This window comes from Anopheles maculipalpis, chromosome 3RL (assembly GCF_943734695.1).
Source record: "Anopheles maculipalpis chromosome 3RL, idAnoMacuDA_375_x, whole genome shotgun sequence".
NCBI classification, from domain to species: Eukaryota; Metazoa; Arthropoda; class Insecta; order Diptera; family Culicidae; genus Anopheles; species Anopheles maculipalpis.
In genome coordinates, this window is record NC_064872.1 from 90868256 (window position 1) to 90881863 (window position 13608).

Sequence of the window (13608 nt, forward strand, 5' to 3'; positions counted from 1 at the left end):
AAACGATCGCGTAGCGCACAAATACTACACACAACAAACTACTACTGCTAAGTACAATTAACACTTGTACTACACTACTAGCATATTAGCACAAAAGGGACGTAGTCGTGGTGGAAAATCGGCCACTGAGGCGCGTAACAAAAAGGAAGAAGAGATAATGGAGCCAAGAAAAGGATATATACATATATTTTTTAAAGAAACAGGCAAATGAAGGACACTATTATTATATACTAATATTTCGTATATGTATGTATGTAAGCGTGTGTGTGTGTGTGTATGAGTGTCTTCGATAAAAACATAAATCGCGCGTTATTTTTGTCCAGCAAGCAAAAACAAACAAAGATCCCAATTTACTCAGTTGCTTCCAAGGAAACGATCAGGAGAGGTCCCAACCCACCAGAATGTTAGATGATAGAGAGAAGAGAGCGAGAGAGACAGTTATAGGGAGGAACAGCGTCTTAGTAAAGTGGCTAGGCATTACAGGCAGCAAAACAAGGGGCATGGAGGAGCCACAGAGTGTTTTACATCACAGGACTTTCCCTTTCACACAATAAGTGGAAATTTGTTCCAAATTTTCTCCATCACTCGTGTAATCTCTTCCTTCCGATTGATAAAAGATTCTTTTCATTTTGTTTTGAATCCTTCTCCCCGCAAAAAAGACAACCGGTTGTGGTGGACAACTTCCAACGGCAATTTCGAACGAGTCGCTTCCATATGAGGGCCGATATTTTTTTTTATAAAATTCTTCCTTTTTGATCGATTTTCATTGACTCACTGCTACTACTACTATTACTACTACTGCAGGGTGGTTAAAAGCTTCCATAAAAAACGAAACGGAAATATTCCCTGTTAAATATGATATTTTGTCACCCTACCAAAACGGAAAAGAGAAGTTAGTTATTTCGGTGTTAAAAGTGCGTGTTTTGGTTTGTTTTGCAAAACTAATTTTAAGAAGCATTACTTGTTAAGTTGTTGTGTGGTGTGGTGTTAGTGGGTGAGTATGGTCGCGCCACCTACAAAAAAAGCCATTTTCTTCCATACACGGCCGAAGCGCACGTCCCGCGCCATCTTTTACGTTGTTTTTTAACACTTTATTTTTCTTTTACGTTGTTAAAGTACATATATACATGATATAAAGGAGAGCGAGAGCGTTTAAGAACCTCTTTTACGGCAGGACTTAGAAGCGCAAATTTACTAAACAAAAGGAAAAATATTAGATAGGAGCTAATTGATTGAACTGAGCGAGCGAGTCACACGAGCGAGGACACACGGCGACGAACGGGCGGCGAGACGACACAGCTCGTCGTTACATTGACCAGTGTAATTAATATTTAGCAAAAGGGATGGGGGGACGTTTAACACGACCGTCATCATCATTATCATCATCAGCATCATAATCTCACTCCGTTCAATGTGGGAAAATATGGTGAACACTAACTGCTATTAGGTTGGGAAACAAACAAACAAATAAAAGGACAACAAACTCACAAATTGAGAAGAAAGAACGAGAGAGAGAGAGAGAGAGAGAGAGAGAGAGAGTATGAAAAACTCTACTAAAAAAAGGATAAAATACACAAAAGAAAAACTAACGAAAACCATGGTTGTAAAAGACCATTGGGGACAAGCAAAAAATATTACCAATAGATAAGAGGTACAACAACTTAAGCGTGTAAGACAAAAACAAATGAAAAACTTCTCATTTCAAAATGCTGTAAAACAAACACATGTAACAAGAAAAAGAAAACAAACATATGGAAGAGGGAAACAAAAGTGCACATAAACCACATCGTACCAATCAAATACGCAAATGCACATGCAATACGTCTCGGGAATAAAACAAACAGTAAAGACAAAACCGGGACAAAAGACGAATCGATATCGGCGGTAAGATAGAGGAAATGAGAAGTCGAAAAACGAAAAAAACAACAACATAAGGAAACACACTCTTTTTGTAGTAAACCATTACAAAATAAATATAAAATCAAAAAGCCAGAAGGATACGGGCGTGTTCCAGAATCTCTCTACGTCCGAAAAACTCGCGTAAAAGTCAGCGATAAATGGTTTTTAGTGGAATGAATGGGCGGAGGGTAGAGGTATCGCGTTGGGGTCATGGGCAAAAAGATGTGCGACCCCAAGACGCATCCAACGGTTTTCCGGACGCCAGGATCGGACCAAACATGAGCGAGTTATCGGCGATTTTCCCCGGGAAAATTTCGATACCAGGTAACAGGAGAGCATACCAGGCGAGGAGGTTGCACTGGTCAAATTTTTTGGGGCCAAAATAAATTTCTTTACGTGGGGAAAAATATTTTTTCGTCGCACTTTAAGCGCAGTATTGTAAATTTTTGGAAAGTACCAGTTACCTCCTCGCATGCATGCTCTCCTGTTACTACCAGTCGCTCCCAATTATTCCCAAGGTAATTACGCCGAAACAAGGAAATTTCGTTGCGGCAAATCCCGGATAACAGGAGAGCATACCAGGCTAGGAGTAAAATTAAATAATTTTCTTTCCTCATGAAAATATATTTTTACGTTCCAAATAAGCGTTTTTCAATATTATTTTATTTTTCTTTCATTTTTGGTCTTTCTTTAGAAAGATCTCCCCAACACTAAAGTGTACGGTTTCTTGCGACAACGTTTATACTTATTCGATCCGTATTCTCCATTCCATGCAGTTTTTTACAGACGAGATACGATTGTTATCTTATTTACACCAATGATCAACGATCAATAAACTAATAAGTGTAGAGTAATAATTAACTAAAAATCCGATTACATGGCTTCACACGAGGAACAAAAATCGTACACTTACCAAACTTAGATTCAATGTGATAAAGGGCCTCCGAACGGCTAAGTCCGCCACCGGCCGACCCTGACCAAAAATAAAACTTACCCTGCCATTTATTGTTTGTTGTTGTACATTATTCACACTGGCAGAATTCATCATAGAAAAATCCTTATTAATGTCCTAAAAAAATTCTGCTGTTTCAAAACGTACCAAAAATAGGAGTAAATTACACTCTCAATATGAACCTTAAGAACCACCTACACGCCCCGATGGTAGCCAATTACGCTTTATCCGTTCGTGAAGCTTTTCGATTCGGACGTCTCGGTGAGGTAGCGACAGTTTCGGCATCGGCTGCCGCTTTCGTCCGCCGTGGAGCACTCAAAGGTGTTAGTACAATGGCCGCCCGCTTCAATCGTACCGGGCTCGAGGTAGACACGCCGCTGCTACTCTCTGTCCCACCACCGGCAGTTGCGACCGTCTTTCTCCTACCATCCATCGCTGGCCGTTCGTGCGTTCGTTTATTGCCCGGTGAAGCGCTGTTGGACGGAGCCGCTGCTAATAGCCGAGAAGAGGCTCGGGAGGATGTTTTTGGAGAGGACGGTACCACCGCCGTCGTGGCAGCAACCGGAACGGTGGATGTTTGTTCGGGTTCGGGAGCATTTTTCGTGGGACGTGACGCGGATGGTCTTATTTCTTTGCTGCTGGCTTTGATAGATTTGTTCCCAACGGTGGTGGAGCTTTGCTGCAACTCCGAAAGAGAATTTCGCGTCATAACTTTGCTGTTTATCGCCTCCAAGCGAGCTGTCCGACGTGTAGTGGCACGGGGTGACGTGCCGGCCGTTGAGAAGAGTTTTGAGCGTTCGAGCAGTGTTTTGGCTGCTACATTATTTAACGGTCTTACGGAACGATTGATGCGGCTTACCTGTAGTATAAGAACAGAAGGGAGAAATATTAAATTCACAGCAACCTGCGTACAGGGATGACCGGTGCTTACCGTAACGTTGGGCGATCCTTCAACAACCTCACCATCCGAGGAGGAGGAGGATGAGGAGAAGGGAGGAGGCGTAGAGGGTGACGACACAGATGATGGCTTACGAATCTGTATTTTCCGAATCACTCGAGAACGTGATGCCTTACCGGAGAAATTCATCCGCCGTAGCGATTCATTGGCAGCGGGTTGTGTTGCGGGAATTACTTCCTCGTCCTCCTCGTCCGTTGAAGAAATGACTTCCTCCGAACTTCGCACCTCCTGTGTGGAGGGAATTTCAAAATCTTCCTCCCCAGAGTTTATCGTCTTTGCGGAGCTAACGGCCACCTTTGACGTGCCAAATGCTGCCCTGACCCGTGCAGAAGAAGCTGCCTGCATTTTGCGCAACGTTGACGCATCGGGAACCTTAAACTTCCCGTCACCAGACGGGTCCTTCAGTATAGGCGAACATCGCACACCCAGCAGCGAGCGTCGGAGCGATTTAACACCCGAATCCGATGTACCAGGACGGTCTATCCTGACCGGAGACAACACACCCGACCCGTTATCCTTCATCGGCGAAGCAAGCAGATCCGCATCGGAATCTTCCAACAGGATCGATTTGTTAATCTGCATCCGCTCCTCGGACCGTTGCTCTTCGTCTTCATTCTCCTCCTGCTCCGTCTCTTCATCCTCTCCGGTCGGGTCCAATTGCCCTTTCTCGGGCGCTGCCGCTTCCTCCGTGTCCTCACCCACTTCTCCCACATCGTCCTCCTTCTCGCTCACTGGCGTACGGGACGAAGAGAATGTAAGCGGCTCCACGATCTTGCCCAACATCTGCTCCCGGAAAGTATTCAAGTGTTTGATCGTTTTTGGATCGAGGTACGGTTCCTTCAGGATTTCTTCCACTGTTTTCGCGAGATCAGCCCGCAGTCCCGGATCATCCTTAATGTCCAGCCCGAGCAACTCTTTGCTCAGCAGCTTCATCAGATCCTTCAGCGTAATGTTGTCCCGCATCACGCGCAAAAACGATGCCGCAATCGTGTTGTGCGGATTAACGCCCGGATTGCAGAAAACGGGTCGCGTCGAGTCGACCACGAACTTTATCACCGTTTCCGGCCGCACCTCAGCCAGTGGGCTTTCGTTCGGTGCTTCCAGCACCAGGAAGAGCGTGCTCATGAGTGCCTTCTGCATGAGCTCCTGGCGCCGCCGGCTGATCAAGCGCTGGAAGAAAATGCCCAACATTTGCTGCATTTCCGGCTCAGTGGTGGGATTAAAGTAGCGCAACAGCAACTTCGACATTATGTCCGCCGAGGTACATTTGCCGCGCAAAATCAACCGACAGAAGCCCTCGATTATGGCGGCACAGATAACGTTATCGTTGCAGGTATCCATAAAGTGGACGGACATTTTGTAAAACTCGTTCCCATTGCAGGATGACGCGTTGAGGGAATCGTCATGATAGCTGCTATTGTGCCGATTGAACAGCTGACGGGAACTTTTGTTCGTGCGCGAATCATCCTTGCTGGATGCGTCTTCGTTCTCCAGATCGAAGTACTCGAAGCCGTACTTGTCCAGCAGCTCGAACACACACTCGATGGCCGTTTTCCAGAGGCGCGATGAGGCGGTGTTGAGGAACTGTTGGTACAGGAGCTGGAACGTTTCTTTGCTCAAGCCATCGTACAGCATGCTGAAAGCGGTCGACGTCCGGAGCGCCCAGTTGCGCGTCGACAGTTGGCCCGATTGCACATACCGGCTGACGAACGTCGGATAGAGATTGCACACGGGCGGTGTCAGAACGCGCACCGATGGACTGTTTACGAGATAGAAGCATATCTGCAGACACTTCTCCACCGTGGCTTGTGTCACACGGCGCGATTTTAGCATCGAATCGCGGAACATCAGTGTCACGCTGCTAACATCCTCACTACCGAGAGTGCTGCTACTGTTCGTCGTACACTGGGACATCTCGTTTAAGAGCGGTTTCACCAGATTGGCATACTTTTCTAGGCACACGTTTACCTCCTCGCTTATCTGCTGCGCACCGGCATAATCCTTCTGGGCGGACAGCGCACTTTCCTGCTCCTTCAACTCGAGGATCTTTACGCGCAGTTCGGAAACTTCCAGCTTAAGCTTCGTCAGCTCCGGATGCTTGTCAAGATACGAGTCCACTAGCTGGCGCGAGCTGTTGGACACATCTTGTCGTGAAGGTTCCAGCACGGAGCTTACCAGCTCAACGAAGAAGTTTAGTCGCGTTTCCACATCCGTGATCAGCTTCTCAAACGTGGCCATTATTAGACGCACGTTCGTTTCGAACAGATTGTCGTGGCAAAGGATATGCGACAGCACTAGCTTGAGGCTTTCCCGTCCAAATTCGTCCCCAAAGTCGTACATTAGCACGATTTCAAGCAGGATCTGTAGGCTGTACTGTACGTACAGCTGCTGCAGCCTATCCATCGTCTCGGTTGGCTGGCTCGGCGAAGCCGTTTGGCTGCTCATGATGCTCATGTTCGTGCTCTTCATAAATGCGGCCGACGTGGGGTTAGCCACGAACGCTTTAAGATACTCACAAAACTTGCTGAGCTCGATCATGTAATCTTCCAGCCGGTCGGGATCATTCTTTTGCAGGTACTCTAGCAACGCCTGCCAACAAATTGCCCGCTCTATCGTTAGATCCGACAGTGGAACCACTTGACTGTCCTCGCCGAACTTCAGCAACCGTGTCATCTCTTCTACACCATTTTTGCTGCAATGTTAACAGATCGTTCGTTATTAATCTAACACATTAACAAACACAGGATATAGGTGTGATGCGACACAGCGGACCTTTACCCCATAGTGAGGACTAGAACTATCCAATAACGTGGAAAAGAAGACAAATTTGGACTTACTTGAATATCTCCATCAGCACCATTTTGGCCGTCTTCCGGAACCGGTCCATTTCCTTATCGTCCGCATCCAGCTTGAGGGCCTCCACGAACGCAACGTAGTCCCGCTGATACGATTCAACCCACTGCGGGATCATTACGTTCCGCATCACCTTGCGCACCGCCTCGGAATGATCGCCCAGTCCCTGCTCGAGAAACATCAGCCGCTGCTCTACCTTGTACTGTCGTACCGGGTAGCTGCTCATCTGCATGTACGTGTGGCGCCGCACACGCTCATCCGCGTCCCACAGCCGATCCAGCAGGTGAGGAATCAATCGATAGTTGCGTCCCAGCGAAGTGATGATCGTCTGCCGTACCTTTGGCGAGGGATCCTTGTCCAGATGGTAAATGTACGCTCGCACCACTGGATCCTCCGGCGAGTTTGGATCCTGCAAACGTTGCAACGCCAGCACGGCCTGCACCCGCACGTGCTGCGACATATCCCGTATCCTCTCGAGCATGTACCGCAAAATCTTGTCACAAATGGAATCATCCAGCGCGGCATCCGTCCCGAGCGCATTCAGTATCAGGTTTACTAGCTGACAGATCCGAAACCGAACCGACTGTGCGCTGCTGATCGTGCTGAGCAACCAATCGAAGATTGAAGCCATGATCGGATGCGTAACTGTTTGTCCGCTGTACTCGGGATCGGCCAAAAATTTGGCACAAAACTTGAGCACATTGTTCGCGTACGGGTTCGATTCATCGTGCTCCATCTGACGCTTGATCACCTGGATGAAGGATTTGACGAATGAATCGTGCCCTACCGTCGCGAACAGTCGCTTCAGCTGCTTCACCAGTTTGGCGTGCGTGGTTTCAGTTTGCTGTGCGCTCAGCAGCGTCTGTATGACCGCGGTAGAGTATTTCACCTTTTCCGGCGAGTTGCCCGTTGCTACCACCACTTTTCGTTTGCGTGGTGCCATTTTCCTTCCTGTTTTACGCGCACCACACAAAAACAACACTCTGATTCTTAAATACGGGGATTCAATCAAGAGACGCCAACTGTTGTTGCGTCGTGCGTCGATGGCTTTGTTTTGACAGTGATGGATGCGTTTTTCGCGTTCAAATTTGATCTACAAACGCAACTATTTGTAACGGCCGTGAAAAATGACAGCCGTCGTTTTGTTAGCCGTCCGTTTGACAGTCGTTCAGAGTGCGGTTTGAATTTTCCACGCACAACTGTCAACGTAGCAGCCGCCTGGTACGATTCTTGAATGCAAAACACAGGCGCTGTAAGCAAATCAATCGCTAGCTAAAGGCTTTACAAAGCTGGTAAGTAAAGTTAAAAAATTTCTCTATTTCGCGTATTTTATCACAATCCGTTGGTGTGTTTTACAGTTCACATACACTTTCAACATGCCAGAACCGAGCGGCAATGAAAACAGCAACACAAACCTCTATCTGCGCCTGCAGCAATCACAGCTGGTTCGCGCCAACATACAAAACATTTCGCAGTTCCTCAACACCGGTCTCAGTCTGGAGACGCTCGACATTTGCGTGAAGCTGCTAGAAGCCGGCGTCCATCCACAGTCCCTCTCAGAAGCTGTCATCCAGATACGTAACGAACTGGCCGCACTAAACAATGGACAGTCGGGCGAGTAAATCTGTCCAAATAAATCTTTATTGTTGCTGATCGCCAACGAATCGCATCCTTAATCAAACCGTGACATATCTCCGAACTTATCCTCGGGCGGTGGTGGTGGTGGCCTGGGTCTTGAGATGGTAGCTAATTTCCCGTTCGTCGGTGCAGCCGTAACATCGATCTTGGAGCGTTTTGCGTTGAACGCGTACTGTTGGATGCCAGTGTCCTGACTCTGTGGAATGGCCTCAAAGCTGGTGAATAGTTTTGGAGCATTAACGGGCTTCAGCTTGCTGCCCAGTGCTGCCATCGAAATTAGAATTGCTTCTTCGGTGCGTATCGTACGCGAACCCTGCGCGGGGACCGTGTTCAGATACTGCTCGAACAGATCCTCGACCGTATCAACCGTAAGCTTCTGATCGTTTTCAAGTGCCGGTTCCAGACCAAGAACGCCTCCAAACACGATCAGTGCATGCTGGTAGGAAAGGCTGCCTGGTTCTACCTCATTAACGTTCTTACCTCTGTCCGAGGTGCCGATAGTCATATCGTACCCACCACGGTACGGACACTTGGTGAATACCTGCGACAGCGAGTTAGCGATACGTACCGAGTAGCCCCAGTAAATACCTGTTTCTTGACGCGGCTGCGAAGGAGGAACCACCTTTGCACGTATTTTTTTCGATTTTAAATCCGCACCCGTTGGCATTTTTACCGTAACGCGTAGATTCGGGTCGAGTGCTGTACATACTAGCACATCGTTTAAAAGTCCAACGTTCACGAACGCACCGACCTTATTATTTTTCATCGGTTTGCTCGTAACGATGCCCTCCCTGAACACGAACTCACTCTGCTGCCGCAGATGGTGCTGGGAATCAAGCGGATTTAGCAAACCGCTAAACTTGAGGTCGTTGTGCAGCGGGAAGAAGTACTTTCGCAGATACTGCGGACATTCCAGGTACTGAAGGATGCGAGCGAGCTGTATGCAACAGCGACGGGCCGACGTTGCTCCTTCCGTCGTTTGGATCGTACCCAAGCGGTCCGTAACCTGGTTGCTTGGGCCACAATCGTCGAACACGATCACCTCGTCGATCTGAAATATGCAAGCAGCACGTGCTATCTGTCCGGCAAGATATGTTCGCAGCTCGGGCGATTGAGCATTATCCATGATCGAGCCCGGTACCGCAATGCTGACTGTCGACACCTGTTCCGCTTCGCTCACAGGGGCCACTTCTACCGTGGCCGTGCATGCTTTCTCCTTTTCTACTGCTTTGAATTCTTGCTGTACACGTTCCAGGAAACGGTCCTGCCGTAGATGCCGTTTACGTTCACGTCTTTCTAGCTTTTCTCGTTCGGTTAGCCGCTTCTTTTCATTTATTTTCATGTTGAAAAACTGGCAAAACGTGTAGACCACAGGCAAAAACACGAGGAGACCGCAAACAAAAACACAAACACTGTTGACAGTTCTGACATGGATGCGTACGTAAAGAGGGTGCGTACGTTTAGTTTTTGAATGTGTAAAATGGCTACGTGCGTAGATTCAAAGCGTAAAGTACGCACTGTAAACGGAGTGCGGTGTATTTGTAAACATTGGCCAGCAGGGACCTGGCCTAGCTGGTTTTAGAGCAATTCTTTTGCAGAAAACCGACACGAAAATCAACTTATTAGCACCTTTCACGATGGACGTTATGTCCCCTCAACTCATGTGGATCGGTACGCGGTGTTATCGTGTCAATCAGACAAAATCCATCGCGAACAAAGAGGCTTCCTCCGATTGGCCTCAAGCATACGTGGAAGAGGACATGTACGAGGAAGATGAGCGTGGCGAGGAATACGAAATCGAAGTGACCAACACTGGAAGGTTTCAAACATCTTTCCATGTTCCCGCGTAAGCAATCGAATCCTAAAGCTAGGTCTTTTAGCCAGTTTCAATTAATGTAAATCCGTCTGTCCGTTTCAGTGCATTCTATGCGATGATCATCGGTGCTAAGGGGCAAACCCGCCAACGATTGGAGACCGAAACGAAGGCACAGATACGCGTACCCAAGCAAGGCACTACCGGTGACATAGTGGTAACGGGTGCCTCTAGAAAATCAGTATCTGCTGCACGATCCCGCATTGAGCTGATTGTTATAGGAGCACGAAACAAACAACAGTTCACACACTTCCTTTCCGTTCCGCTAAACGTTCCGGAGGTGACGAAACGATTCCTAGATTTTCGACATAAAGTAGTCAACAAGCTGCCACGCGCATTTAGCGTCGACGAGTCTTTGTTTCAGCAACCGGAAAAGCTGCACATCACGCTATGCACGATGAGCCTGATGGATAATGAGGATCGAGCGAATGCGGCACAAATATTGCTCGATTGTCAGGAATCGATACTAAGGTGTGTATCTTGGGCGATTAATCACATAGTAGTGCCGGTAGTAATCGTAACTCATTTCTCCTTCACAGTCCAATACTGCAAGAAAATGGTCCGCTAGAGATTCGAGTCCGTGGGCTGGAGTACATGAACGATGATCCGCATGCTGTGGATGTGCTGTACGCGAAAATCGAGTCACTGGCATTGCAAACAGCGGCGGATCAAATTTACGAGTACTTCATAGCGAAAGGCTTGATGCAGAAAAAGTACGACCACGTAAAGCTGCATGCCACGCTGATAAATTCATTGTTCCGAGTATCGCAGACGGAAGCGGTCAGCGATAGAGAAGCGGAACGGAAGCGCATCACATTTGATGCGAGCGAAATATTGCGTCTGTATGGAGAGTTTGATTTTGGTAGTTTGGTGCTGAAGGAAATTCATCTTTCGCAGCGATATTCCACCTCCTGCACCGGATATTACGAGGCCACAGCTGTTATGAAGTTGTAAAAAAGAGGTAATGGATAGAAGCTGTAAAGATTAAGTTTTCGAAGCACAATTTAAGAACAAAAAATGAGAATAAATAAAATAAAATTGAACGGAACGTAAAAATTATTTTCACGAAAGAAAGAAAAAAAATCCCTTTTTACTCTTAGATTTGCTACCTCATAGCTTGGTATGCTCTCCTGAGCACTGAGTACAACAAGCTGCGGAATTAAGGGTACCGAAGAGAAATTTCACGAATACAATCATAGACTAATCAAGAGGATAGTACGGATAATTCGAAAATAAATACGAGGACTATAACTTAAAATATCCGTACTAAAGTCACTAGTACTAGTTCCCTTAGTCTTAAATCGCAAAATAGTCACTAGTCTAGATGAACCAAAGATTTACCTTAGCCAGGTGAACGACCCACATCGAAGAATGCGTTTATCTCACCGAAAACCCTCCCATACATCATGACCATCATCATAACGTCTACCTACTCAGTGGGGCACGAGGGGCAATGCTGGTGATCCAACTCATCGGCGCTCCCCACGTTCACACTTTTAGGAAGCCATTGCTCACTACTGTCGACATAATTGTTTCACTGCCAAGTTCACCTCCCCACCCACTGTACGCGCGCCAGTGGATTATATTTCGATCCATAAAACAGCCCCGCTTCCTTCCTCTCCATCCCTGCCGTTTCCAATTGATTTCCCAACAAAGATAAGGTTTCGGAAGCGTTGCGTACGAATGGCACAAATGGCGCGGATTATAATCGCCAAATGGCAGGCGTACGTGTGTGGAAAGGCTTCTTTTCTCGGCATTCGTGGTGTGGAGTAGAAAAAATCCATTACAATCCGAGCACGTGCTGCATGTGGCTTCGCGTCGTTCATATTCGTCGACTCAGTTCTACACAGGCAGCGCTGCCGTACACAGGTGGGTGGCGATCACGACGCATCAGTCGGTAAAGATCCGCGTATAGCTTAGCGCGTGTTACGCAGAGCAGAGTGGACAACATGTTGCTGAGTGTTGTGGTGGGAGCGGCCGTAGCGGTCCTAACGTACAAACTTGCTAGGTGACTCTGCTAAACTTACGCTCTTAATCCATCCGTTCTATTTTAATCGGTAATCTCATCTTTGACTTTGACTCGGTCTTCGACTCATCGACGTAACAGACTTATCATTGAAGGTGGCCAATTTCGGAAGAACACACGATGCGATGGAAAGGTGATCCTCATAACCGGGGCCAACACCGGTATCGGTAAGGAAACGGCCCGTGAGCTGCTGAAGCGTGGCGGCAAGGTGTACATTGCTTGCCGGTCGTTGGACCGTGCTAACGAGGCGCGTAGCGATATCATTGCACAGACAGGACTGGGCGATATACACGTGCGCGAACTGGATCTTGCGTCTATGGACTCGATTCGGAAGTTTTCCAAGGGGTGAGCGAGACTATTACGTTACGGAAAAGCTTGATAGGTAAAGAATTCGTTCTGAAAATCTTGTACAGGTTCCTCGAGGAGGAGAAGCGATTAGATCTTCTGATCAATAATGCAGGTGTAATGGCATGCCCGAAGGCACTCACCAAGGATGGCTTCGAGCAGCAGCTGGGGGTGAATCATCTGGGACACTTCCTGCTGACGAATCTACTGTTGGACCGATTGAAGGAATCGGCACCAAGTCGAATCATCAATCTGTCTAGCCTCGCGCACAAGTACGGCAAGATCAACCGGAAAGATCTGAACAGTGTGCACTCGTACAACCAGGTAACGGCCTACTGCCAAAGCAAGCTGGCCAACGTGATGTTCACAAGGGAGTTGGCGAAACGTCTACAAGGTACGGGTGTAACGGCATACGCCGTTCATCCCGGTACGGTCGATACGGATCTGCCACGTCACATGGGATCTTTGTTCTTCCTCTTCGATCAGTAAGTAGGCTGTGTGAGCGCAATGTACTGATCCGACACAAAAACAAACAACACCGTCAAATCGTTATTCTTATCATGTCCCTTAGCAAACTAGTGAAACCTTTGCTTCGGGTGGCCTTTAAAACACCGCTGTCTGGAGCTCAAACTACGCTCTACACTGCACTGGACGAAGATTTGGCAACGGAAAGCGGCAAATACTATGCGTAAGTGCTGTTGGGACGATCCAAGGACAAGGTACGATCGTCACCGAAACCGAAATCTAAACGGGTTGCTTTCCATTCACAGTGACTGTCGTGAACATAAGTTAAGCAAGTACGCACGTAATGATGAGATGGCCGCATGGCTTTGGGAGGAAAGTTCACGAATGACGCGGCTCGAATCGTGAGTGGAAACGTGAAAAACACACTCGGCTCTCTCTCTCTTTTCTTCGCTCTGTTGAGCGTTCGCATTATTACAGATGTGTAATAAAACACACAATACACAACTAGTTTATGACGTACCGTGATATAAAAGGTAGTGTTAATTGCGTAAACTCAAGCTAGAGAGGGAACTGAAAAAAAACCAACAGAAGCGGTCGGT

At 47.5% G+C, this 13608-nt stretch overlaps 5 protein-coding genes across 5 annotated transcripts; 3 read left to right on the forward strand and 2 right to left on the reverse strand.

Annotated features, from left to right (window-relative positions):
- Window positions 1–3068: 3068 nt before the first annotated feature.
- LOC126561194 (condensin complex subunit 3) lies at window positions 3069–7610 on the reverse strand. The gene is made up of 3 exons (XM_050217141.1): window positions 6647–7610; window positions 3783–6501; window positions 3069–3710 (listed from the first exon to the last, which is right to left on the reverse strand). The coding sequence occupies exons 1-3, from the start codon at window positions 7603–7605 to the stop codon at window positions 3069–3071; spliced, it is 4320 nt and encodes a 1439-aa protein (XP_050073098.1). The 5' UTR covers window positions 7606–7610.
- Window positions 7611–7997: 387 nt separating this feature from the next.
- LOC126563426 (mitotic-spindle organizing protein 1-like) lies at window positions 7998–8305 on the forward strand. The gene has a single exon (XM_050220070.1). It carries the CDS (start codon window positions 8039–8041, stop codon window positions 8282–8284), a length of 246 nt encoding a protein of 81 aa, XP_050076027.1. The 5' UTR covers window positions 7998–8038; the 3' UTR covers window positions 8285–8305.
- A 29-nt stretch (window positions 8306–8334) lies between these two features.
- Window positions 8335–9644, reverse strand: LOC126562290 (putative methyltransferase C9orf114). Its single transcript, XM_050218751.1, has one exon. The coding sequence runs from the start codon at window positions 9640–9642 to the stop codon at window positions 8335–8337; it is 1308 nt and encodes a 435-aa protein (XP_050074708.1). The 5' UTR covers window positions 9643–9644.
- A 289-nt stretch (window positions 9645–9933) lies between these two features.
- LOC126562536 (activating signal cointegrator 1 complex subunit 1) lies at window positions 9934–11130 on the forward strand. The gene is made up of 3 exons (XM_050219081.1): window positions 9934–10146; window positions 10219–10644; window positions 10713–11130. The coding sequence occupies exons 1-3, from the start codon at window positions 9938–9940 to the stop codon at window positions 11125–11127; spliced, it is 1050 nt and encodes a 349-aa protein (XP_050075038.1). The 5' UTR covers window positions 9934–9937; the 3' UTR covers window positions 11128–11130.
- A 932-nt stretch (window positions 11131–12062) lies between these two features.
- On the forward strand, window positions 12063–13435 carry LOC126562630 (retinol dehydrogenase 12-like). Its single transcript, XM_050219185.1, has 5 exons — window positions 12063–12181; window positions 12281–12544; window positions 12613–13029; window positions 13116–13232; window positions 13315–13435. The coding sequence occupies exons 1-5, from the start codon at window positions 12123–12125 to the stop codon at window positions 13412–13414; spliced, it is 957 nt and encodes a 318-aa protein (XP_050075142.1). The 5' UTR covers window positions 12063–12122; the 3' UTR covers window positions 13415–13435.
- Window positions 13436–13608: the final 173 nt, after the last annotated feature.

What these genes read in the sequence shown, in the direction of transcription:
- LOC126562290 (XM_050218751.1), bottom strand. Translation starts at nt 9,642, where the DNA reads ATGAAAATAAATGAAAAGAAGCGGCTAACCGAACGAGAAAAGCTAGAA.
- LOC126563426 (XM_050220070.1), top strand. Translation starts at nt 8,039, where the DNA reads ATGCCAGAACCGAGCGGCAATGAAAACAGCAACACAAACCTCTATCTG.
- LOC126562536 (XM_050219081.1), top strand. Translation starts at nt 9,938, where the DNA reads ATGGACGTTATGTCCCCTCAACTCATGTGGATCGGTACGCGGTGTTAT. An exon ending in ACATCTTTCCATGTTCCCGC is followed by an intron (nt 10,147 to 10,218) that starts GTAAGCAATCGA and finishes TGTCCGTTTCAG; the next exon opens with TGCATTCTATGCGATGATCA. An exon ending in TGTCAGGAATCGATACTAAG is followed by an intron (nt 10,645 to 10,712) that starts GTGTGTATCTTG and finishes TCTCCTTCACAG; the next exon opens with TCCAATACTGCAAGAAAATG.
- LOC126561194 (XM_050217141.1), bottom strand. Translation starts at nt 7,605, where the DNA reads ATGGCACCACGCAAACGAAAAGTGGTGGTAGCAACGGGCAACTCGCCG. An exon ending in GTGCTGATGGAGATATTCAA is followed by an intron (nt 6,502 to 6,646) that starts GTAAGTCCAAAT and finishes TTAACATTGCAG; the next exon opens with CAAAAATGGTGTAGAAGAGA. An exon ending in AAGGATCGCCCAACGTTACG is followed by an intron (nt 3,711 to 3,782) that starts GTAAGCACCGGT and finishes CTTATACTACAG; the next exon opens with GTAAGCCGCATCAATCGTTC.
- LOC126562630 (XM_050219185.1), top strand. Translation starts at nt 12,123, where the DNA reads ATGTTGCTGAGTGTTGTGGTGGGAGCGGCCGTAGCGGTCCTAACGTAC. An exon ending in ATTCGGAAGTTTTCCAAGGG is followed by an intron (nt 12,545 to 12,612) that starts GTGAGCGAGACT and finishes AATCTTGTACAG; the next exon opens with GTTCCTCGAGGAGGAGAAGC. An exon ending in GAAAGCGGCAAATACTATGC is followed by an intron (nt 13,233 to 13,314) that starts GTAAGTGCTGTT and finishes TTCCATTCACAG; the next exon opens with TGACTGTCGTGAACATAAGT.